Below are 24,755 nucleotides of genomic sequence, written 5' to 3'. Positions count from 1 at the left end.
ACTCTCATTTTTCAATTAAGGAAAAAAAAAAAAAAAGAACTCGCCATACTCCTCGTCTTTTTGTAATTCCACCAAGCCCAATGCTCTCTCTCTTGTTTTTTTTTCCCCCTTCAAAAGTTGACCAACAGCAGCTGCCACCTATCCATCAATAACTCAAATCCCTGACCTAGACTAGACCTACCGATTAGGGGTGAAGCATCCGACCACGCTTGCCTGCAGTTCACTGCTCTCTCTCTTCCTCGCTCTTGCATGCTCTTAATATAACCCGGGTTTGAGAAAATGATGGATCCCACAATCCTTTTCCTACAGCCTCTCCAACTCAATGACTCGACTAAATTCGTAAATCCCCCAATCACAGTAAACTAACGTAAATGTCATACCAATTTTACTCTTCACGGTGAAAATGACGAAACCAAAATTACAGCCCCCTAAACCAAAAACCCAAAGAAAACGGAAAAAGAAAGAAAGAAAAAGAAAACAAGCAATCCGAGGTTGAAGAAGATGTACACCTAGTTTAAACCAGTCCGTTCTTGTGGCCCGTTCTTGTTTCATTTTTGCTAGTTCAACTGAATTCCTAATATGCTGGTCTAAGATATCCCGGGCTAACGAAACCAAACGTCCTCCAAGGACTAAAATAGTGGATCTTCGAATAAGACTAAATACAGCTTCAAACCCCCCAGAACTTAATACTACTCCACGCCGCAGAGGAGAGAAACCAATTGGGTCAAAGACTCGGTACTCACAGATGCTTTTTGTCTTGGCAAGATTCATAATCACCATGTAGTGAATCCCACCCCCACCGGTGTAGAGAGGGAATTGAAAAGAAAAATGAGAAAAAAAAAAAACTATAATGGGAAGCACAGAGAATGGACCACCGACATTCGGAAGGGGGGAAAAAAACAAGACTGAAGAAATAGTCACGTCGCCAGGAGGACGGGGGTTGACACTTTCACAGTTATCATTGCCGTCTCGGCTCAACTTTGAGTGATCCCTTCCCAATAACGGCCACTCCCCTTGGACTCCCCCAAAATATATCAATCACTTGCGCCCAAAAAAGGCAAAATTGGATTGTTGTAAACTTCAAAAAATAATTTCTTGTCAAGGTTTGGGAAACTCTTTTCACCTAAAAAAGACAGGAAACCGGTGGGGTGGGGGGTGCGGGGGTACCAGGGCAATCGGATGCAAAACTTATGGATTAGAACAGAAGAAAAATCAGGTGTAATCGAAGATGTGCTAGAAAAATTACTGAGTATGCCCTTTGGCAGCCTTGCTTCTAGGCAAAGCTGCATTAGACAGGTGCATCCCTAATTCCTACTTGATTCAGTCTCAGACGCCATCAGGTTTCACTCACATCAAGAGTGAAATTGCTAATAGGCTGATTGAAACTAAACCAGAGGATCTCAAAGATGCAACTACTAAAGGGGGTTAATCCACTCAGATTTCACAATAAAGAGTAAGTAATGTACCCTTGTATTTCAAAAAGAACATACCTCCACGAGCTGCATTACCGCTGTTGGAACGATGGACAGGAGCTGAGCACACAAAAGGATCCGAACAATATTTTCAATAACCAGATGTCCACTGGTTAAAACTTTTGCTAGCATCCACACCTCATAGTATAGAAGTGAAGAGGATCAGTTAGCTAAAGTAAACAAAGGTTAATCAGGATGTAACTTTCCAAAAGCTGACTCTTACAGATCTGTAATGACAAAGCCAACAGAGGTTGGGAATTAGAACCTATATACAAAAATATATTTAAAAATTTTTTGGACTTAAATGGGTATACCCATCATTTATAACTGTATAAAACCTAATCCAAATATTTAATGTAGGCTGTTAGCTTTATAAAACTCTTAGAACAAGCTAAAACAAGTTGATCCAAAGTACCTATATTATCAAAGATTATGAGATAATTCACCTATGTCATGTGCAACTCCATTTACAAGTTTACCTCAAGTCATGCCCTTTACTTGTTTTAATGAATTCTTTTCCGTTTGTGGCGACAATAATCATCTCTACGGTCTTCATCCAAGTCACTAACCATCTGCCACCTATCATCATACAAATCTTCATTCTTGAGTTTCATTTTGTGCCTGGGATGCCTAGACTCCAACCCAGAATCTCGATCTTTACATGACCTTCTCTGATCACCAGGAGATATTGGTTCCAGACCAAATTCTGAATGGTTGTCATGTTTCTTATGTGAATCTCTAACATGGGAATCAACCCTCCGTCTAACATCATCTGCTTTACCAGATACATGTCGGTGACCCCAGCTAGGATCACTGTGAGACTGTTCCCTTCTCTCATGGTGTTTTCTTGAGCTTCTCTTATGGGGTTTGTACTTGTCTTCACTATGCTTGCTAGAACTAGTATGCAAGTGTTCTATTACTTGGCTGGACCTCTCCGAGGAGTAGAGCTTCTGATCTCTTACAGCAACAGAGGAACGTGAACTTTTCTCGTGCCTTCCATCAGCAGAGTAAGTATCAGAATCACCAAGATCACCCTGTTTTTTTCTCTTCCTTGATCTTCGAGCAAAGCTGTCATCTGAATGACTTTCACTTACTTCCCTCTCTTTACGAATGCTATAATCATGTGATCTTTCAGGTTCACGACATCCATAGCGCTCGTGACTTTTTTCATCAACATCAAAATCTTGCCCTCTGGAGTTAGAAGTAAGTTAAAAAGCATCATATAGAAAAAGAGAATATATAAAATTAAAAATAATATATATCTATAAGGTGATATTCTTTTACTCAGAATATGATTTTCATAGCTTATCCTAGGATAAAGTTCTCATGGCTTATCCAGTATAAGTATGAATGGAAAAAATGAAGTGAAGAACTCCCCACTTTGTACATTTGAAGTAAATCAAATGAGTACAATATCAGCAATACGGCCAGGGAGGCTTCAACATAAGGTTGACTCAATTTTAGTTACCTTCAAAATGCATTTTCCACTAAAGGACCCAAAAAACACCTCCACTATTTGTTTCTCAAAATAAATTCATGACGGTACCAAAGTCTGATGAAGGAGAATAGAACTAAAGATTAAAAAGATAAATGTCCTCAGGACCTCATGTTAGACGTTGAGGGAGGAATCACTTAGGGCAAGGGAAGAAAAATAACCAACCAATGCCTTTTCTCTACCATTTTAGTGTCAATAAAATTACCTGCCCCAGTTCTCATTTGAAAACTTCCTTTTGCTTTCAGAGTACCGAAGCTCCATATAGTCAGAATGGCCCAGATGATGTTCAGCTCTGTTTCCTATAGGATGAGCCATAGTTCCTGCTCTCATGATTCCCCTGAAAGAAGTATCTCAAGAATGAAAAGATTTTATGCAAACACAATAATTACTTACAGAGACAAAAGGTTATGATATTAAATCTAAGCTAAAAGTATTAAAATGATAACAACACAACAAATGTCAAATGTACTCATAAACTAGACGCACCCAGAATTAGGTAAGCCACCATACATAGGTGGAGCATAGGGAGGAACCACATAGGGTGAAACAGGGACTAGAGAAGCATTGAAGGTCATCATTGCAGGGCTGCAATATATGTTTGGAAAGGGCCTGACTGGGGCACATGCAGCACCATTCCAGTAGGATGATGCATAACCTGGAACTCCCCCTTGAACTATACCAGGTCCTGAACCAACAAAATCCAGAGTTACAAACATTTTATGTTTCATATAATTAATAATGTGGGCAGAATAAGTTGGATTAATACCAGTCTGAAGCATAGGATGTGGACCAGAAGAAGCAGGGCAGTCTCGGAAGAGATGGTCTGGAGAACCACACATGTAACAGGTTCGGTATCCCTGATTCTGAAGAACACATACCAGGCTTAGTAGCTGGGAAAGAAATTCATGTATGCATACAGCCCTTTGAAACACATGCCACTAGAATTAACAAGTCAAGACTAACAGAAGACTTCCTATCTAAACATGTAATGTGCTTGCTCGATGATACACCGTACAGCAGTTGGTATTTCCCTGGGGAACCAACAGCTGATGTGACAAAACCTGAACGAGGAGGTGACCCCAAGAGTTGCGGGAGGTGCAATGTCAATAGCTAACAGCTAAAAGAAGCAATATTTTGAAGTTCATTTCAGTGGTATAGCCAAGAACTTTAAAGTTTACTTGTTTGGGTTTTTTTTTAAAGAGATTTTTTTTTGGGGGGGGGGGCGCTTACAGGAAGTAAAATATTGTCTACCACAACTGATCCATAAGAAAAGTTTAGAGAATATATAATGATAAGGTATAGTTATTGAGATCTGAAGTAGAAAAATTTAAGTAGTTCAATTTTCCTCCATGACTTGTCCTATGTAAAATGTAAATTTTCAGCAGCGGGGTCCAGTCATATATTGTTGTTCATAATCAAAAGAAAGCTACAACCAGGTGAGGACAAATTCTTCTAAGTAGGCTGCTTTTGTAACTAATATGGAACGAAACAAAATATTTGTAAAAAAAAAAAAAAACCTTCCTAGCAGGTACATCATCAATGGAGATTAAAGAGCAGGTAACGACATACCAACTCTGATGATGTAGGCACACAAAAATAATGTCTTAATACCCAAACCGAAAGAAATATTTGAATGTGAAGATACACCAAGAATAAATGAAACAAAGGATGACGGAAATACAACAAACAAGGATTCTGGACAGCTAAACACGATAAACTCAATTTAGCTCAACTAAAGGCAAATCTATACTGTCCAGGGCCACAATTTCACCATTATCAATTGCACAAAGGAAAAAAGAGGCCAAAAGAAAGATTTTTTTGCTCCTCCAACAACTGGAACAGCTGTTGATAAGCTATTTGAATATCCAGTAGGAGCATATTTGATAACATACAATGAGTTTGTTTGGATAGGAGTTTATATTGGATGATTTATTTGAAATAATTACTGTAGCATTTTTGTGATGCGATGTATGTGAGATAAAAACGGTGATTGGGATTTGAAAGCAAATTTTTTTTTTCAGATCATTTCAATCCAAACACACTCAATGTAAAACAAGTTTATATGCTCATCATTCTCAGCTACTTGAAAGAGAGTGTTGGTGGGTTGGCAGAATTTTATAGATAAAACATTTACCTTGATGTGTCTGCCAGTGGCTTGAAAATTTCTATCTCCACCTGATAAGTATACCCACTATTAGATAGAGCCAAACTTAAAATATAAACACTACAACTTTACAATATAATCCCCTTAGTTGATTTTACCTTCAACCCACCATCCCCTCTTTCTGTCATGGGTAGAATCAGCTGTAGAAGAGTGGAAATAGACATGAGATATCAAATGTAAAAGTGATCACTAAATAGCATAAAAGATACACAAAGTTAAACATTCATTTGCTAATGGAAGAAGATAATAGTAAACAATAAACAGGATAAAGCTTTTTCTTACATCTTCATTATTTTTTTTGCCAAGTTTCCACATTGATGCTAATGGAATTTTACATGACCAAGACCTAAAAGGTCTTAGGCCTTCAAGACAGAAAGTGTTATCAATCATCATTCAAAACACAGGGTACAATTTTCTAAATCATCCTCAAAAGAGACAAAAACACTTTTTTGCTCATTTGAACAATTATGTCAAGTATGAGAGGGAACAATCTCCTTAAACTGCATAAAGATCCAGATACAAATAATTATATCCCCTTAGGATGCCATGATTCTCTACGGGACACCATAACTGAACTGCTTTAGAAGTCAGAGAAGTTGAGACAAATGTCATATGCAAGTCTAGAGCCAAGATAGGTGCTTTGTTACCTAAATATTGTTATTCCACCACTTCACTCAAAAACATGGTATAAGAATAGTATGCACCAACAGTGTTGCAGAAATGTTGATTTAACATCTATAACCACCTTTCTTCCTTATCTTTCATCCCATTAGTTTGCATGCCACCCATGGTTTGCAAAGTAATACTCAGGAAAAAAGGCTTTGTCAAAATAAGTGCAATTCAAAGACCTTAGACGTATATGCTAGGTAGACAATATCATCATTCAGACTACTGAATCTTTTGAGCTGTTTTTGACTGGTTGTAGTATAATAATTGAGATGAACAAGTAAAATTCTTAAGCCAATACCTTCATCAAAAACATGATTTTGAGGCAAAGTGTGCACCAAATTGACCCCCTGAAAATCAACAGCAGGATACACATGAATCATTCACAAATATGAGCATATAGACCATTTTCTCAAAGAATATCTTTCACCTTCTGTTTTGTAGGAGCTGCTGATTGTCTTCCTGCAGCTAAATTATTGAAATTAAGCTCAGAGGGCCCAAAGGACGCATTTCTCCTCATAATTGAGCCATAAAATGATTCTGCAATAACTTGATTGGATCCCTTCCCAGTTGCAGATGGAGAGTGAGGCAGTTCTGGCTCTCTCTGGATAACAGTTACAGCACAAGAGGCATCTTTACCTTGAATTCCAGATTCCCCATCTGTTTTAATGAAGTGGAACTATCAGAATGAATAAAAAGAATAATTCTTCTTAACATTCCAAATTTGTTCTACAACTAGAGCAATGAAAAAATTTATACCAGGAACATATTTGTTGAAAGCATTCTCTGAACCAGCCATAAGCATTCGAGACTCAAGAAAATGTTCAATTGCTTGCCTAAGCGATAAGTTTGGCAGCAAATCTTTCACTTTGCATTTGTTGGAGAAACATTTAGGACACCTAGTTTTCTCAACCAGCTCCTGACGTATGCCTATGCCAAACATGGACAGATCAAATCCTTCAAAATTCAAGCATATAACTTGCAAAATCTCAATTATCTTGGCTTTCAGTTGGATCAGATTTGTATGAAGAAATGATGTATGTAAAAACCATACAGCATTAGTGAATGCAAGGACTGATATGAGAATGGGCCTTGACAACAAAAATAACTCACATTTCTCGCAAAAACTGTGCTGACAGCAAGGTATCATCACTGCATGCTTGAAATATGTATTGCACAAAAAGCATTTCAGTTCTGAAGGCAATCCTGTATCTAGCACTGCTGTAGAGTTGGGATCCAATAACCTTGAAATTGACAAAAGAACAAAACATTCAAGAGAAAGAAATAACTGGAAACGAGCAATCGCAATCCCCTCAGGGGGTCCAGGTGAAGGGGAAACAATACTGTACTTTTCCAATTTCGTCCGCTCTTCAACTGTTTCTTTCCCTACTCTTTGTTCCTCCACAGCCTTCCCCTTATTTCCACTAACATGAAAACCTGAGACAAACGTTTCAGGGTCACAACTCACATGTGGAAGAAAAAATGAAGCCAGAAAAATTGCAAATGCAAGTATCAACACAACAAACCTCTCGGTATAGGCTGATCATCTGATTCAAGCTTTGGACGTCCTGACCTGAATTTTTCGTTATAAATTTGTCAGATTCATTAAAATACAACCCCAAAAGGATATCTACAATCCTGGGAACTCAAAGACTGGCCTTTTTGCTCATAAAAGTAAATGCAAGATTAGGAAGTTTTCCACGAATTACATTTGAAATCTTTTACATATCCTATTTATCCACGCACTGAACAAAATAATTGCAAAGACAACTGCTGAAGGCAACAGCCTTCTCTTAAGTACAATTTAGAAAACCTAATCAAAGGTAACTAAGTAAAGCAAGAATAAAAATCTTCATGGTTAACTTCTTCTACTTGAACCAGATGCACAAAGTTTCAAAGTTGCAGACGGTACAGAAAACAAGTACCAGTATTTCCAAAAATATGTTGGCATACATGGGCATCATCAAAATGCACAGACAATTAGTAACTACCATTTACCACCCTTAAGGTGCAGTCAGATACGAAAACATGAGCAAATGATAGATAGCATAATACCTTAAACCAGTGATATTTGCCTTGGCACCATTTCCACACTTATTCTTGTCAACCTCTAGATCAGAGCCAGTTAAAATTGCGGTAGGAACAGGACTCACATCGGCCTCAAAAACATTACATTCATCCATTTGGTCCATCTACAAAAATAGGAAAACCAGCCATGATCTTTACAGGATATTCACAGATCATGATTGGGTACAACATCTGAAACTGATTGCTTAACATCCTATACCAATTTAAAGAAGAACTTGATCCATAGAGATTTTCAGTAAATATGCATCAGAAAAAGCCAATTTCACAAGTGAACGTTATTTAAGCTTGAACTTCATATCTAAAGGCATCTAGCTTGTAGTAGAACTGTGTCTGGAACTTTCTGGTACTTTTTCCCCTTAACAATAAAAAAAGGACTGGAAAGGGAAGGAAACCAATAAAAGAGGAAAATATTGGATATCAAATAGGAAAAATAATCAAGCTTTTACAAGATCTATTTGAATCCCTCATTGCCGATCTCCTTGCACCATTAGGAGAAACAAGAGGAAAAATAGAAAAGGTGACAGGTAACAAACTTACAACTTGAATTTGAGGATAAGAACCTTTCCCCACGGTACTCCTGACAGCATCAATTGGCTCCCTGAGAAAAAGGCAAATCACATGAAAAGAAATCGTAAAACATTGGCAACATAAGAAGTAACTAAAGATAACACTATTGTCCTTGTCTCAACATCTAAAAAGGTGCACATACAGCATTTAAAAATACAACTCATCAGCTAACTTAATGAAAATATTCTGAACCTATGCAGAAATTCTTATGGGATATGAATTAATATATGTAACTGAAAAGAAAGACGAGGGAAATAAAATTCAAAATTATAAAATGATTGAACCATGTGAACAAGCTGAATGAACTGAAGCAAAAACTAGGCTGGGATTTTAGCAAGTTTTTCTTGGGGGAGAATGACGTTGCTGATAAGAAGGGGAGAAAAAATTCCCAAAAAGAGAGAGGGCGGAGAACAGACATACCAAAGTAATGAGGAAAATGATTCAACTGAGATCAAGAAGAAAAGAAATACAATGGACAGAATAAGTATTGATAACTAAAAGCAAAGAAACAGCATCAGAATTTCTTGAAAGGAAGGAAGTTGTTGGTTTTTGACTAACCCGGCCATCATGAGTTGATCTAGTTATAAGGACAGGGAATGCTCTTTATCCACAATAGAACTATATGTACATGTGCTAAGAAAAATGATACTATTGCTCATTATGCTCCAAGCAACCCCTGATAAGAGCTGTTCACAGCAACAGCAGGAAACGAGACCTCAAAGACAACTTCCCCAAAACAGTCCAAACATGTACCTCATACATCCCATTTGTTAGTCATGGTCAACTTTGCACAGAACTTAAGAATATTGATATTTGACAAGCAAACATTCTTTCCATGCTTGCCCCTCAATTGAACTCAAATTTGGTAGTTGCTTTTGATATTTTGAATATTGAAATAGTATGTTTCAACTATTTAATTCTGGAACATGACTTTAATGTTCTCTCATGGAAGTTGTATAAAGGGTAATTTTTTTCCTTCCCTTGTTAGACCATGAATATTAATTTGGGACAATTAAAAATAGCAATAATGACCAATAAACTGGGTCAAAAGGAGTAGAAGCAAATATAGCCCACAGAAAGGAGCTCCAAAAGGGGAAAAATGGCCAGACTGATGGAATCTATTGGAGATAATCTTTGTAATTGCAAGGGCATATTGTAAGAATGTAGTTAAAACAAAATGTATTGCTGAAATCACGGTATCATGATGCAAATATTCGCAATAAATGCACATGGATGAATCAAACAAGATTTTCTTGGACCTAATACCCCCACCTGAAGATAGGCACGTCATAGAAATTTAGCAAAATATCACAAAGTAGAATTTTCAAGGGAGCCACTCTTAACATATCAATGAATATCAACTGCAACCAAATCTACACTTTACAGGATGATGACGAGCAAAAGCAAGCAAATTTCACTTTATGTGTGTATGTGATAGAAGCATCTGCGAATTTGAGTGATCCGATCTATCAGATCCTCAACTTCAGGTGCAACTTTGGGTACATTTATGTGCCCAAAAAAGCAGATTGTAATTAAATTTAAGCCTTTTTTGTGGAGGCCAATTGTGAATTTGTCCACCTCGGCACCGTCTTAGGCTAGGGCCGTGGTAGTGCTTGGAGGGGGGCCTCCCCAGGATTCGATCCCTGGTCCCTTGGATAAGGGGTCTTGGGGCCTTTTTTTGTGGAGGCCAATTGTGAATTTATCCGCCTCGGCACCGTCTTAGGCTAGGGCCGTGTAGTGCTTGGAGGGGGGCCTCCCCAGGATTCGATCCCTGGTCCCTTGGATAAGGGGTCTTGGGGATGGCTCCTGGTACCAGGGACCAGGAATCGAATCCTGGGGAGGCCCCCCTCCAAGCACTACCACGGCCCTAGCCTAAGATGGTGCCGAGACGGACAAATTCACAATTGGCCTCCACAAAAAAAGGCCTAACTACTTGACATCACGTTTTCCAAGAGGCGGAGTAAATCATGTTTACTTTACTCAATGCATGCTGCCCATCCATACTATATTAATTGTCACAGAGATCCACAACATCTCATCCAGGGCAAAACATAACCTCATTTCCTCTAATTTCATGATAATGCAAGTGCAATTAAGTCAACTGCAGATGAAGCGTGAATATAATTTATTGGTAGAAATTTTTTTGCTTTTGGGATTCAAACTTTTCAAATTATAACCCTTTCTACTACTACTTTAGTCAGAAGGAGCTATAAGGTTTACTCAAGAGTAGTAGAGGTTAAAGTCCCTTTCCATCTCCTGGTTCATTAGGGCAACCTTACGCCTCACAGCTAACTACAAAGAAGTAAAAAAGCTGATCACTGTACCTTCTTCCATGACAACATTATGTAGAATTAAAGAATACGCATTCTAGGGTTCAAACTCGAATCTTACTTAGCACCACTAATCAGGATTGAACTCTGTAATTCATCATGGATCTTGTATACTGGTCATGATAAGAATAGAGGGGTGATGATTGCACAAGCTATATTTGCCTAAAACAACTCCATCAACAGATTCACTAATGAATCTACATACCATAAATAACTGGATACAAGCCTCAGAATAACTAAGATCTAGATTAGCATGGTATGCAGACTTGAGTAAGTGATTAAGGAAATGCACTGACTGATAATGTTGGATAGATGATTGAGCCAAGCTATGGGGCCTAAGCAGCAAAGCATGGAGGTTGATAAAGTAACAATGCATTTAAGGGGGAGATTTTGCAGGGTTATACATCATGCATTAAAGTTGAAAGAAGATTGGACCAAGCAAGTGAAGTGATCAAGAGGCTTATGCAAGCAAATTCTATTCCTAACAAAGAAAGTTCAAGAAGATCAGTATAAGGACTTATTATCAACTTACCACAAGAACTCATTCATCAAGTGATGCTTACCTAAATAGATTTCTTCCCCGAAAAAGTCCCGGTGACAATGCTGATGGTATAACTAACCTATTAATGCAGGACTTCCCAAAAGAAACTTCGAACATCGTTCAAGATTTAAATGGTTGCAGATACGAAATTTGTATGAAAAAAATAAATGGAAGATTCGATGTATAATGTAGGGAGTTTAATGGGAGAATGACATAGGAGCTTCTAAATCACAATTTACTACTATCTAGTCCACCACCTCACGTCCTGTCATGGATCCTGACAAAATATTAATTCACTTATTAATGTAAATCTAGAAGGAGTACATCACTAGTTCACGTAATAGACTCGAGAGTGCATCAAAGATGTGTTGGGAGTGTTAAAATTTAAAAAGATTAACCTCAAAAGTATGGACAGCGCAAATATACTTTGTCATGATGAGGATGCGAGAGCAGCGAAATGCAAAACAACACAAAGAAAGATTGTGCATATTAGGGCAACAATAACCATACATAAGTCATAATGGTTCAGTAAAACAGTTTCCATACATGGACATATGCTAATGCATGTTAACTCCAACCTCATATTCACGGGAAGAACTTTAGGGCTCCACTAGTTCATGAACTTAAACCTAACAGCAGCTTTTGGCATGCTTACTCTCACTACTGCACCGTATAACCCTAAGTAATGGATTTGTCATGCACTCCTACAATGACAAAACCCTAGAAATGCCAACGCACAAAAGGCATCCAACGAATAACTACCCCCTCCCCCAACCATATAGCCCCAATAAGGAAAAGTACAGAAAGAAAAAATTTCCGAGACAAAAAATAAATGAAACTGTTTAAATAACAAATAAATAATGTAAAAAATAAATCAATTAGACTTACATAGCAGAAGGTGCCGTTCTCGCTGGAACCCTTTTAATTATCACACTTGAACCGCTTGGAATTTGAAAATTATCGTCATCATATTCTGAATACAAAAACAGGAAACAAATGCACTCAGATACAGACAGATAAATCATGTTAGGTTGAAAAAAAAAAGAACGTAAGAAACAATTCTACGAAAAACAACAGAAATGAGAATTAAGACCTTTGCCAGAAGGGGCATCAGAAAAGACGAGATCAAAGTCTTGACAGATGTTGAGATTTTTGTGACGAATGATTTTGAACCTCAATTCGCGTACGGAGATAGAGGGCCGCCCATCGATATCCACCGAGTCGAAGTTCACCGAGCTCCTGAATTTGAACCGAATTGACATGGTTCCACCGAGTTGACTCACAACACATATATATATGTACGATGTATATCTATCAAAAATTCTCACACGCAAAGAACAAAATTTTTGTATATAAAAATGAGAGAGCTCTTACTAAGATTAGAGCTTGGGAGCTAAGGGTTTGGGGGGTTCTGAGGGATTGAGAAGGAAGACGGGGTTGAAAAATGCTTTATATGGATATTAAACCAGAGGATTATTTGCATGTGAGGGCGTGGATTAGAAGCGGACTTAATAAGGAACTGATTTGCAGGGTCACGTGGACTAGGCGTGACACCTGTGATAAAGGACGGATTTGTTGTTTTCTGGATATATACCCCGGAAAGGAAATGGTTTGCCTCATAGTGTTTTATCTATTTATAGTGCAGTTTTTGGGCTTTCTGTATTGGGCTTGAAAAAGCCCCAGTTTGTCCAAATAATACACTAGTACTATTTGCTCATTTTCTTGATTCATGTGCAACTCTAGATCCATTCAATGCTAGTCTCTGCCCTTCTAATGTAAGTCTAAATTTGCCCCTGAACTTATTCTAACGGAACAAAGGAGGGTGAGATGTTTTATTCAGGGGCTTACGTGGAAATCCAAAAGGACTTGGCTGTAGCCCAAATCACTACAAAAATCCCCATTTTTGAAAAAACTCTTCTTCAAAAATCCCCATTTGGATTGATTTTTTTCAAGTTTTCGTAAAAAAATGTAAATATATTATAATAATTTGATGTATGCGAAGTAAAAAGATGATCAGAAAATACATTTATGAAAAACGTAAGAATTTTTTGATATAAAACTATAAAAAAAAGGAAAAAGGAGAAAATTTGATAGTCGAACTAGAGTACTCATTAGCAATTAAGTTGTTTTGGAGACATCTTGTCTCAATATGCAAATACATTATACGCTATTATGGCTTTACTCTCTCTTCTTCTTTTTTTTTTTTTTTTGGGTGAGGAGAAAAGTCATCTAACTGTTGCAGGAAGCAAAGGACAATAAGAGCCCAATCATTGCCTAGATGTGTTATTGCCCATATCGCCATATCATGTTTGGATCGGGTAAGGATCCCCAAACAACTGGTTTTTCTTTTTGGGCTAGTCTGTGAATTGCTATATTTGATAATCCAATCTTAAAGAGTTCAGAAGCAACAAGAGACCCAGAAAAGATGAGCACGGATCCATTTTACCTTGAACGTTAGGAAAAGGTCAACCAAAATTTGCAGTGCAAAATTCGGTTATATGAGTCACAAAACATTAGTAGTTGAACTCTACATGGGCTTGTGCAAATAAGTAATGGAAAGAAATTAAAATAATGCGAATTGGTTACTAAGATGAATCAAAGAGAATAAAGAGTTCAAAAAATAAAAATAAAAAGAAAAAGAACAAGGACAAAGCATTTTGACACGATAGTTCTTGTACAGTGGAGAAAGAAGTATAGCAAAATCTGAAAGAAATTTAAATAATAACAGTAATAATAAAAGAACTGGAAAAATACCCATGTATCAAACCCAATGTTGCCTTAATATTCAAAATTCGCAGTCAGTCTCCCTCATCAGGGTAGTCAACATTACCATCTTCTCCTTCTTCTTCTTCTTCTTCTTCACTGACATTCATACTAGGAATACAATAGAATTCACCTTGTCTGAAGTTTCTGGCTGGAACCAAGCCTTCAATCGGATTGGGAAGCTGATTTTCATTGTTGGGCTTGGCCTGATGCTCTGAGGATGAGCTACAAGAATAAGAACCGCCATTAGCTAGTTGTGACTTGGAGTGGAGTTGATCCAGCTGATCAAAGTACTGACAAGTCTTGAATTTCTTGCGACATTGCTTCGCATTTTCTCGCGATTTCTTGAAGTATTTGTTGATGTTTTCCCACTTCTCTTTGCATCTCTTGGCACTCCTTTGAAATCCCATTGACGCCATTGAATTGCTTATCTGTTCCCAAAGAGGCCCTTTGATCCCCGGCCTTTGAAACTTTTGCTCTAAGCTGCTTCGAATTTGAATCAATGCCTCCACTTCAGCTTTAGGCCATCTCCTGCTGGTCATGTTTATACTCAAATCATCCCTGCAGACTTTGCTAGTACTGGGGCTGAGCTCGCCATTCATGGCTCCCGAAGAAATCATGGCCAGCTGGAAATCTGAGGGATGATTCCTAGGAGGAAGTTTAATACTTTGGCCAGTGATTTTCTCCAAGTATGAAACAATGGAGGCCTCTCTACTAGAAGCTAATGCCCGTTCACGGGCCCTGGCAGCCATGTCTTGCTCAAGTTTTTCTAATTCTTGTCTCCTCCAAGCGTCCTCTCTTTCCCTTCTTTCTTTATCTAATCTCTCAATTGCATTCATAAAATTACTGTGAAGAGCCTCCTGGTGGTCCATGAGCTGATGCACCAAGCCCTCAAAAAATATGGCCATCGAACTCAATTCATCTTTCAACTTCTTCCTTTTCTTGTTCTTTGAAACCACAGCTACGGGCGCTTCATGACCACTAAATGACTCAGAACCGTCATGACAATGCCCAATGGCAGCCGCAGCAGCAGTGGCGCCAGCATTGGTGTTATGTTTGTCTAGAGTGATAGGCAAGCAGGTACTGAATGTTGTAGCCAAGTTTCCAGCAGAGGCGCCACCAGTTTTATTAGCCTCACTAGCAACTGAGGCACTTCTGCAAATTGATTCAAGCTCACCAAAGAGTCTATTCTTACTGTTCTCTAAAGAACTATTCATTTGCTCAGTATCTTCGGAAGACTTGTAGTACTTGTTTTGGTGCATTTCCGGCCGCACTTCTTTGTCCTGTGAGTTATTATTCCCATCCGAGATATTGGTGCACAGTGGCTTCCTACAAAAATTTATTGAACATATACAACCCTCAAAAAACCCTTCAAACAAAAAGAAAGGGAAAAAAAAAAGAAAAAAAGACTCCCTTGAATGGTACAAATAGTAGATAGTACTGGCTATTAATGAAGGTTCTTGAAACTTAAAATGTGAACACTTGTAAATTTTGAACAAATCATACTAGACTTACTAGTACTATTATTTTACACGAGTACATGTGCACATAAACATGAAATGCAACAACCAATAGCATGTGATTTTGTGCAATTTCCAAGTTACCAAAAAGGTTGTCTAATAGCAGTAGCAGAATCTTCTTGATTTTGCCAACAATAATGTGGGGATGCCATAGCCAAGGCAGCAGCAGCAGCACTATTCCGTCTAAACAAATCATCTTCTGATCCATCATCATCCAAACCTCCATTTTTACTACTAGTAATATTCTCATTGAGATCCGGCGGCTTGAAGTTCAGCGGGAAAAATGAAACTGAGGGCCTGATATTGTTGCCGGCAACCGCAGCCGTGGTGGCACTAGTACTAACAACATTTTCTTGACCTAAAACACACTGCTGCAGCTGGTCCTGCAGCCTCCTTTGCTGCTGCAAAAGAGCTTGAAAATGATGATGATAGTGGAAAAAATCTGGGATTGTTTGTAAGTTTTGAGTTTCTTGAAAGATGTACGGTTGTTGGTGGTTGTATTGGTGACTTTGGTTCGCAGAAAACACTGGCTGCTGTTGATGGTTCTCTCCCATTTCATGCTCAAGACTGCAATTACTTTTACTACTATATAGGGGTATGCTTCTGGGGTCTCTGAATCATTGTTTAGAATCCAGAAATGATGATCTTTTTCTGTAAAGGGGAAAGAGCGAATATTGGAGTCACTGCGGCTCTGCTGTCTATGATTGAAGGAGATTTGTGTAGGTGTTCATGGGTTAACCAGAAACCCTAAGAAAGAAAAGTGGAGATTTATCAGCGGAAGAGTTAAAAACAGTGCGGGAAACTCTTGAAGGGGAGGGGGGGAAGTTGTTGGAGAGATATGTGGGATAATGATAATCCGCCTATTATGGCTATCTTTTCTTCTTTAAACATAAAGACAAATGAAGCCCAAAAAAAAAAAAAAAGCATGAATGTGTTTCTTCAAAATTAAAAAAAAAAATATTTTGCCCAAAAAAAAAAAAGAAAAGAAAAAGTAAAACATGAATATGCCTATCATTTGTATATTTAGAGTTCGAAGTTGAGGAACACCAATCTCTCCTTCTTCTTTTTTTTGGGGTTTTAATTCAAGGGAAATTCCAAAGAGGCAAAGTGCCTAATTGGCTCTCAAACTCTTAAGTTTGTACACTTTTGGCCCCTAACTATTTATTTGCATATTTTTAGCCTTTCAACTTCTAAAAGTGTATTTTTCTGACCTTTCTATCCATTTGAACTGTTAAAGCTATCTACAACTAAGAATTTTCTATACATTAGATATTTTTACTAGATTAATAAACTAAGAGATTTCTTCACATATTTCTAAGCAATTGCTAGTTAATATTTAAACAAACATGTTTTAAGAACTAATTTATCCCAAATAATATTTCGCTTGCATCATAAACACATTTTCCAACCCACCTTTTTATATTCCCAATCACCTTTTTATCTCATATACATCACATCATAAAAAGTGTTACAGTAATTATTCCAAATAATATTTCAAATAATACTCTATCCAAACAAACCCAGTGGGTTCAAGAGTTCAATTATATTATAATAGTTACCACTTCCTACAAAGTTGTGTGCATAATAGAACATTTTGATCGTTAATTAAGGTTAGGCAAAATGAGTCCAAGTCCTAGTCTTTTTCTCGAGAATTACATGTTTCGTAAGGAGAAATAATTGTAAAATGCATAGTATTAGAATTTTTTTTTCTAAATCTTTATACTAAAATGTTTTTCTAAATTTTTTCTTAATTTTCACCTTGCCATATAGTTTTTCTTTTTTCTTTTTTGGTGATATCCCTTGGCTTATGGAGTTGATTGATAAAGTTAGAAATAGAAGAAAGTCTGCAATGGCTATTGGACCTGTTGTTGATAATTTTTTTTTATACACTGTCAATGTATAATTTTTTTATATTAAAAGCATTAGATCAATGTTATAATTCAAAATTTTGTATATGTGACATACATCTAAAACTGTTAATGTAAAAAAAAATTACTACAGTATTAGTATATAAAAATTTAATACAACATCGAAATTCAACTCCCGATATCTCCTCCTATAAGGATTGTAAAAAGAGCAAATGTGAAACTAATTTCCAAACTAAGGGCGAAAGATTGAAGTTCCTTTATTTTTGGTTGGAGTTTTCAACGTCTAGGTTGTGGTACATTTTATTAGCATATGAAGGTGACTTCTACACTTAGGCTAGAGGTGAACGAACAAGCCAGCTGCACGTAGGAAAAGCAAAAACGAAAGAACCAACCCGATTGCTGCAGGCTATGGACAAATGAATTCGTATTGTATATTTGTATTCCAACCTATGAAGGAGAGGAAACGACAAGCACGAAAAAAGAACCCAAAAAAACACACAGATTGCAGTGGAAGCAAATGAATGGTGGTATTAATTAAAGGATATAGGGTCTGAATCTGAATCTATCTGCTGCAGCTGCATCGTGAAGAAGACTGAGGGCTCAGCCTCAGAGCAGCAGAAGGCTACAAAGGACACGTGTGGAGAGACTGGAAAGGCTCAGAAAAGAAAGAAACGTTAAGCAGCTCAGAGTGACAGAGAAAGATAGACAAGAGTGTGTGAAATTGCATTGACATTCTGATGATTTGGAAGGCATAGAATTGATGTGCACGTGAATATGCTACTGTGCAATTGTCCTTTGATGTCTCCTTGCATTAATTTCTGTGAGGTGTGCACTCCCAGAATGGACCATACACCTCTGTATCCCAAGTATCCAACGTCTATAATTTGGAGCTTCGCTCACCAATGGTCTCCAGCCTCTTGGAAATTTTTTAGCACAAAATGTTCTATCGCTACACCAGAATCAGCCTCTTAAAACCACTGAATTTAGCTCACTGGCTAACAAGGTGTGTCTTAAGACTCTGCTTCAACTATAAGTAGGGATTTAAATTCCACCTACAGTAAAAAAAATTCAAGAATTGTGTCAAAACACTTTCTTGATCTAATAAGATTTATGTACCTACTAATTCCTAACACCGAACCTCTTTAGATTCCTCCTTCCCTGTAGTTTAGCATAGATAGATTATATAATAGTTGTCGTCTCTGAAAAAAAAAAAGAAGAGAAATCAGCCTCTTAAGAAGCGGATATTTTATATGTTATGTCAATGCTTATCAAATTAACATTGCACCCCGAGCTTACTGTTAAATGTTTGGATACCTCAATTATCTCAAATAATATTTCGCTTACATCATAGACACATTTTCCAACCCACCTTTTTATATTTCCAACCACCTTTTTATCTCACATACATCACATCACAAAAAGTGCTACAGTAATTATTCCAAATAATATTCTAAATAATACACTATCCAAACACTCATGGAAGGATTGAGTTGATCCTGCACATTTTTGCCTACTTAAGTTCCTGTTAGCGCCTTTCGGTATTTCCTTGTGGGGTTAATTTAGGTGCTATGCGTATAAATTCTTGACAAAAAGTTCCTGTTGGACCTCATTAACTCTACATGGGGAAAAAACAGAAATGTCATGGACAATCCATTTTGAGATTTATAAAATATAGTCCAATAAATGATTAGGAGGAGTTTTTCTCGTACATTAGATCAGGGTTCAAACCATATCTAGTGCATTGCAAGGAAGCACAATTCAGTCTCCGTACAAGTCCAATTGAACTCCCCCTCAATTCAAGGAGTTTTCTGTATGTATGTAAAGTCAATTCTAGTCTCTAACAACAGATGCATTATAAACCACCTTATTTCCCCCTTCTCAATATTGTTCTTCCCATTTGTCAAGGAAAGCAACAAAATGGTTGGATAACATGGCAAAACAGGTGCAAACATTGAAACCTTACTCCAGCATGACCCCGTTTGGCAAGCGAGTTTTTTGGATGTTTATATAAAATTTTACTGTAATTTGCTGTAGAAGTTTTTTTAAAAATTTTTAAAGCATTTTTTTTAATATTTTAAAGTATATAGGTTAATATTATTATAGTTAAAATTTTTAAAAAATTTGTAACAGACAAACTTAACAAAAAAAACTTGTCAGGCAAACAAGTGCAGTGTATGCTTAAATGCTTATGAGACGACTGGAAAAAGGTTTTTAAACATCCATTCCAACCAATGATTTTCTCATTGATTACTAACCACACCAACCAGCTCCTATTCACATCACTTGAAGCTATAAAAAGGTATAATGAATTTCCAATGGTCCTTGGTCTACAAAGTTAATTGATGACCAAGCATTATGTTGCAGCACTACTTGCGCTTCCATCTTTTCTTGACGATCACATCAGTAGGCGTTCTTGGGCATCAAGGCATGCTGACCAGGAGAACTATTGGCTGTTTGACTAGCTGCCCACCATTTCTTTTTGAGTCTGCAGAAGCCCAAGCATGATCCAAAGAAGGCTACGGCACGTATGATCATATATGCCTCCACTCAGCCACGTAATTAATTAACTAATTAATTTCAAGTCTATGATCCCAACCAATGAATAATGTCCTGCAAAAAATTTCTTGCTGCTGCACCACGAAATTGGTGAAGAGTTGTGGTGTGGTTGCGTGTAATTGAAGGCCTAAGATCTTAATTAAAATCTTGAGTGGGGAAAAGACATTTTTTTTCTTAATTTAACCTATGATTCTGTGTAATAATTGAGAGAAGCAAACTAAAAAAATGTGAAACACAAATGAAAAGTGGTAAAAATGAAGAAAAAAAGTCAACTAAATAATTGTCTCAATGGAAGGAAAGGTGCCAAAATTTCATGCAATGCAATTGGCTAACATGTCCCATCAGTACAATTCACAGCAAATCACAGCCACCACATAACTTCTTCTCCAATCCTTTTTTAATCTTTTCAGTTCAGTCCCTAGCTATGTGGTTAATCTTTGCAACAGAACTCTATAAATTGAATGAAGCAGTGAGCAAAGCTCAGTAGCATCCAAAGCTGCAGCCATCGGGAAAGAAATCAGCTCCATGGAAGCATTCAATTTTATGGCCATATTGGCTTCCTTTTCGGCTCTTTTAGCTTCCTTTTGTGCCCTAAAACTTGTCTTTTCTCTATGGTGGAAGCCCAAAATCATAGAGAAACAGTTGAAGCAGCAGGGAATCGGAGGAACCTCTTACAATTTTCTTTATGGAGACGAGCCAGTTAGCAAGAAGCTGAGGATAGAAGCATGGGCCATCCCCATGTCTTTAAACCACGAGATTGTCCCACGTGTCGACCCTTCCCTTCATCAAATTGTGCAAGCATACGGTCTGATCAACTTTTTTCCATTCTTGGATTCTTCTTCTGTCTTTTTTTCCACAATCATCAAGTACTTGAAGTTTCTCTAGCCCTTTAGGAGTAACTTTTCATGGATCTTCCCATTTCAACATCCAAGAATTTACTATAAGAGGGAACAAATCTAGAAGCTATTATATGATACACGACCTTATAGATAATGTGACACAAATCTGGTTATATAAAACTAAGGATATTATTCTGTGTTTAAAAAGAATAAATAACCATTAATTTACATAGACAGTTATGAGGGTGAAACTTTTTAGTTATTTGCATGCGACATCTTGTGTGGACAATAAGTTGAAATGTACCATGCCAAATGAAAAATAGTAGAACTTTAGCATGTTATTACAAGCTCGACAATTACATCTGCCAAGAAAAATAAAAACTATGGCTCCATTGAATTGTGATTAATGGTGGCTTGGTTTGCTAAAATAGGAAAAGTGTGCCTGAGTTGGACTGGAACAAGGCCGAGACTGATAATGGGGAAGGCAGAGCTGATAAGGCTGATACTGAATGACAAGGATGGTCACTTCCAAAAGCCTCCACTGAACCCTCTTGTGGACCTTTTAACGCTGGGAGTCTCAACCTTGGAAGGAGAGAAATGGGCCAAGCGTAGAAGGTTAATTACTCCTGCATTCCACCATGAGAAGCTGCAGGTAATCCCTGCTTTCTACTAGATTACTGTAGAATTTTTCTGATTTTTTCTGTCCCACTGCAGTGTAAGTAATGCTTCGTGGAATGCTTCATATCTTATTCTGGTAGGCTTTTGGCTATTTAGTTGGTGTCTTATAGACTAATGGTCGGAAGAGCAGGGCAGACAATTCCTTTTTTAGTACATTTGACCAAAAAGAAGGGGGAAAAAAAATGAACCCTTCCAGGATTTATCAAAGACATTCAAAGATCTTTCGAGAAAAGAATGTGAAACATAACTCAGCATTCTTTAATTAAATGCGTTGCAATAAAAAGAACATTTCTGAGGTCAACAAGTTATGATAAGGAAGAGCAAAAGTGCATTTTCTTGATTAAGTTGCATGCCTAAACTGTTAATATAAGTGAGCTTCATCCCTATGTACTTATGACTTAAAGAAAGCAGGGAATGGTGCCAGAGTTTTTAGCAAGTTGCTGCAATCTGATTGATCGATGGACGATGTTGCTCGCATCCGATGGACGGAGCGAAATTGATATCAGTCCTGAACTGCAGAGCCTTTCTGCAGATGTGATTTCTAGAGCAGCCTTTGGAAGCAGCTATATAGAAGGGAAGAAGATATTTGAACTTCAAAAAGAGCAAGCAGTGCTGGTACTTGAAGCATTTCAAGCTTTGTACCTCCCAGGACTCAGGTAGATTTCCATTTGCAAGCTCAAAAGTGACAAGTAAAAATTATTAGTTCGTCTTCAACGTTATAGGTAAGAATTTTTAATTTAGCAACCGGACTAAACATTTTTAGCATTATACAGGTTTCTACCAACTAAGAAGAATAAACGGAGATATGAGGTGGATGCAGAGATAAAAGCAGTGTTAAGAGATATAATTTGCAAGAAGCAAAAGGCAATGCAAAATGGAGAATCAGGTAATGGTGATCTACTTGGGTTGCTGTTGCAATGCAAAGAAGAAAAGGGAAATGAGATGACAATTGAAGATGTAATAGAGGAGTGCAAGCTGTTCTACCTTGCTGGCCAAGAGACCACTGCTAACTGGCTTACATGGACCCTCATCGTGTTGTCCATGCATCCGGACTGGCAAGAGAAGGCCAGGCAAGAAGTTCTCCATATTTGTGGAAAGACAGCCCCTGATGTGGAAATTTTGAACAGGCTCAAAATTGTAAGTATGAATTTGTTGTTAACCGATTTTTTTTGCAATACCCATACATAATACTATCACGTAAGATTTGCTTATTGTGTTTATGAATCCATGACTAATGAGGGGGAAATTGTTTTTGTAGGTCACGATGGTGTTGTTTGAAGTCCTAAGATTATATCCACCAGTGACTGGCCTGTTTCGATATACCGTCCAAAGAACTAAGGTAGGGGATATTTCCATCCCTGCAGGGGTTGTAGTTTATCTACCAATTATGCTGTTGCATCATGATTCTGAGTACTGGGGAGATGATGCAGAAGAGTTTAAACCAGAGAGGTTTGCTGAAGGAGTTTCAAAGGCATCAAAGGATCAATTGGCATTTTATCCCTTTGGCTGGGGACCAAGAATTTGCTTAGGCCAAAGCTTTGCAATCATAGAAGCAAAATTGGCTCTGGCCATGATTTTGCAGAACTTTTCATTCAAGCTATCACCTTCATATACTCATGCCCCCCATACCATACTAACTCTCCAGCCACAGCATGGAGCTCCAATTATATTCCAACAGATATAAAGATTTTATGTCCAGATAGGAATGAAGAAATTTCTCTTTTTTCTACAAGAATGTCACCAATTCCATGAACTGTGTGGCACACGGATCTTCTGTAGACCTGGTATTTACTGATATTGCTAAGAATGCAAAAAAAAAGAAAAGAAAAGTGGAAATTGGACAGTAATTTCTGTTTTACTTTGACCTTCAATGGAAAAGTCTTTTGTATCCTTGCACAATATATATACTTGTATCGTTTCTAGAATAGTTAACTTTAATAGATCTAACTAACTGTGCAAGTGTTTAATAGATTTGAAGTAGATGCTTGGTTGATTTAAAATTTTGCCATAAACCATCACAGAGGCTGGAACATCAAAAACAAGTTTGGGGTTTAAGTCAAATATTTTAGACAAGTCGTCCAAAAAACAAACTGGAATATGCCCAATCGGCCACCAAATTAAAGTTAACTGATGAGGCCTGTCAATTCCATCCCCAATAAGTTTCTTGGTTAGGTTGCTACTTTTGAAAACAACCCAAAGTAACTCTGCATTAATTGCAGCTCGTAGCCCATCTTCCATGACAATTGCAGCTGCACACCCGGCAACCAAGCTTATAGTCTTTCCATAAAAGGAAACCAAGCAGCATGGAAGGATCTATACCGAAGGCTTTAGCTTTCTGCTGGGCTCTTTTGTTGTCCATCTTTTTCATAATAGTAAAACTTTTGTGCAATCTCTGGTGGAAACCCAAAAGCCTAGAGAAACAATTAAAGCAGGAAGGGATTAGAGGAACCTCTTACAAGCTTCTCTATGAAGACAAGATGGTTATATATGAAGAAGTTGATAGTTCCACGGGTCTACCCCTTCCTTCATCAAATGGTCCAAATTCTTCAATCTTTTTTTTTGTACCATCTTTCTTTTGTCATCAACATGTTCAATTCTCAAGCCTCTCATTCTTGATGGATACTTCCTTTCCTGCACGCACGTAAGAACTTAGATTCACCTTACTGAATACTTACAAAACAGTTGGTAGTCGGGTTCGAGCTTGACTCTGGATTTATCGGGCCAATGTGGTCGCTGGACCAAAAAAGTAAGCAGTCTTATTGAAAATTGGCATTAGTAGCTGTTGATTAAAGTGTCGTTTGCCCTTTACACCAAAAAGGCATAGGAATTGTAGTTATCGTAAATAATTTTGGAAAGCTGGAATATTGGAAATCATGAGAATTGTGCCTTGTGAGCTATACTATACAAGTACATAGTGATGGTACTACTGATGGTGGCTTTGGCGTTTTGCTCAAATAGGGAAAATATGCATGTGTTGGATTGATAATAGGGAGGGCAGAATTGATCAGGCTGATACTCAGTGACAAGAATGGTCACTTGCAAAAGCCACCACAGAACCCTCTTGTGGATATTTTGACGCTGGGAGTCTCAACCTTGGAAGGAGAGAAATGGACCACACGTAGAGAAGAGTAATCAATCCTGCATTCCATAATGAGAAAATTCAGGCAATGTCTGCTCTATAATTCTAGTACATTTTTGCCAACAAATA

The 24,755-nt window shown here is 37.6% G+C and overlaps 4 protein-coding genes across 5 annotated transcripts in view; 2 read left to right on the top strand and 2 right to left on the bottom strand.

Moving 5' to 3' along the window:
* Positions 1–1,429, top strand: part of LOC113779394 (cytochrome P450 CYP72A219-like) — a 6,779-nt gene extending 5,350 nt beyond the window's left edge. Inside the window, exon 3 of the mRNA XM_027324964.1 lies at positions 1,325–1,429. Coding sequence (XP_027180765.1) covers positions 1,325–1,429 — 105 coding nt within the window. The remainder of the gene's footprint in view (positions 1–1,324) is intronic.
* Positions 1,223–12,742, bottom strand: LOC113779196 (E3 ubiquitin ligase PARAQUAT TOLERANCE 3-like). Of its 2 annotated transcripts, XM_027324700.1 has the most exons (17): positions 12,417–12,742; positions 12,212–12,296; positions 8,423–8,483; positions 7,853–7,989; positions 7,324–7,370; positions 7,147–7,234; positions 6,911–7,041; positions 6,557–6,727; positions 6,228–6,457; positions 6,099–6,147; positions 5,230–5,271; positions 5,102–5,142; positions 3,734–3,830; positions 3,454–3,652; positions 3,173–3,304; positions 1,952–2,663; positions 1,223–1,597 (listed from the first exon to the last, which is right to left on the bottom strand). In XM_027324700.1, exons 1-16 carry the CDS (start codon positions 12,583–12,585, stop codon positions 1,976–1,978), a joined length of 2,367 nt encoding a protein of 788 aa, XP_027180501.1. In that variant the 5' UTR covers positions 12,586–12,742; the 3' UTR covers positions 1,223–1,597; positions 1,952–1,975. The 2 variants fall into 2 exon arrangements, with proteins under 2 accessions (XP_027180501.1, XP_027180500.1); XM_027324699.1 differs by lacking the exon at positions 1,223–1,597 and having other exon boundaries at positions 1,706–2,663.
* Positions 12,743–14,021: 1,279 nt separating this feature from the next.
* LOC113781384 (trihelix transcription factor GTL1-like) lies at positions 14,022–16,421 on the bottom strand. The gene is made up of 2 exons (XM_027327301.1): positions 15,691–16,421; positions 14,022–15,415 (listed from the first exon to the last, which is right to left on the bottom strand). The coding sequence occupies exons 1-2, from the start codon at positions 16,158–16,160 to the stop codon at positions 14,122–14,124; spliced, it is 1,764 nt and encodes a 587-aa protein (XP_027183102.1). The 5' UTR covers positions 16,161–16,421; the 3' UTR covers positions 14,022–14,121.
* Positions 16,422–20,457: 4,036 nt separating this feature from the next.
* On the top strand, positions 20,458–23,435 carry LOC113781546 (cytochrome P450 CYP72A219-like). The gene is made up of 5 exons (XM_027327503.1): positions 20,458–20,835; positions 21,301–21,521; positions 21,959–22,203; positions 22,321–22,684; positions 22,806–23,435. Exons 1-5 carry the CDS (start codon positions 20,556–20,558, stop codon positions 23,229–23,231), a joined length of 1,536 nt encoding a protein of 511 aa, XP_027183304.1. The 5' UTR covers positions 20,458–20,555; the 3' UTR covers positions 23,232–23,435.
* Positions 23,436–24,755: the final 1,320 nt, after the last annotated feature.

This window comes from Coffea eugenioides, chromosome 8, assembly GCF_003713205.1.
Source record: "Coffea eugenioides isolate CCC68of chromosome 8, Ceug_1.0, whole genome shotgun sequence".
NCBI lineage: Eukaryota > Viridiplantae > Streptophyta > Magnoliopsida > Gentianales > Rubiaceae > Coffea > Coffea eugenioides.
Note: the sequence above shows the minus strand (reverse complement) of the source record. Positions and strands in the feature narration are given on the sequence as shown.

Bases quoted from the DNA above. Each gene is read 5' to 3' on its own strand.
- LOC113781546 (XM_027327503.1), top strand. From the start codon at position 20,556: ATGGAAGCATTCAATTTTATGGCCATATTGGCTTCCTTTTCGGCTCTT. The intron at 20,836-21,300 runs GTCTGATCAACT...TTGCTAAAATAG, and splicing joins TCAAATTGTGCAAGCATACG to GAAAAGTGTGCCTGAGTTGG. The intron at 22,685-22,805 runs GTAAGTATGAAT...TTGTTTTTGTAG, and splicing joins TTTTGAACAGGCTCAAAATT to GTCACGATGGTGTTGTTTGA.
- LOC113781384 (XM_027327301.1), bottom strand. From the start codon at position 16,160: ATGGGAGAGAACCATCAACAGCAGCCAGTGTTTTCTGCGAACCAAAGT. The intron at 15,416-15,690 runs GTAACTTGGAAA...AAATTTTTGTAG, and splicing joins GCTATTAGACAACCTTTTTG to GAAGCCACTGTGCACCAATA.
- LOC113779196 (XM_027324700.1), bottom strand. From the start codon at position 12,585: ATGTCAATTCGGTTCAAATTCAGGAGCTCGGTGAACTTCGACTCGGTG. The intron at 5,272-6,098 runs GTATTGGCTTAA...ACTCTTCTACAG, and splicing joins AAATCATGTTTTTGATGAAG to CTGATTCTACCCATGACAGA. The intron at 2,664-3,172 runs GTAATTTTATTG...TTCTAACTCCAG, and splicing joins TCAAATGAGAACTGGGGCAG to AGGGCAAGATTTTGATGTTG.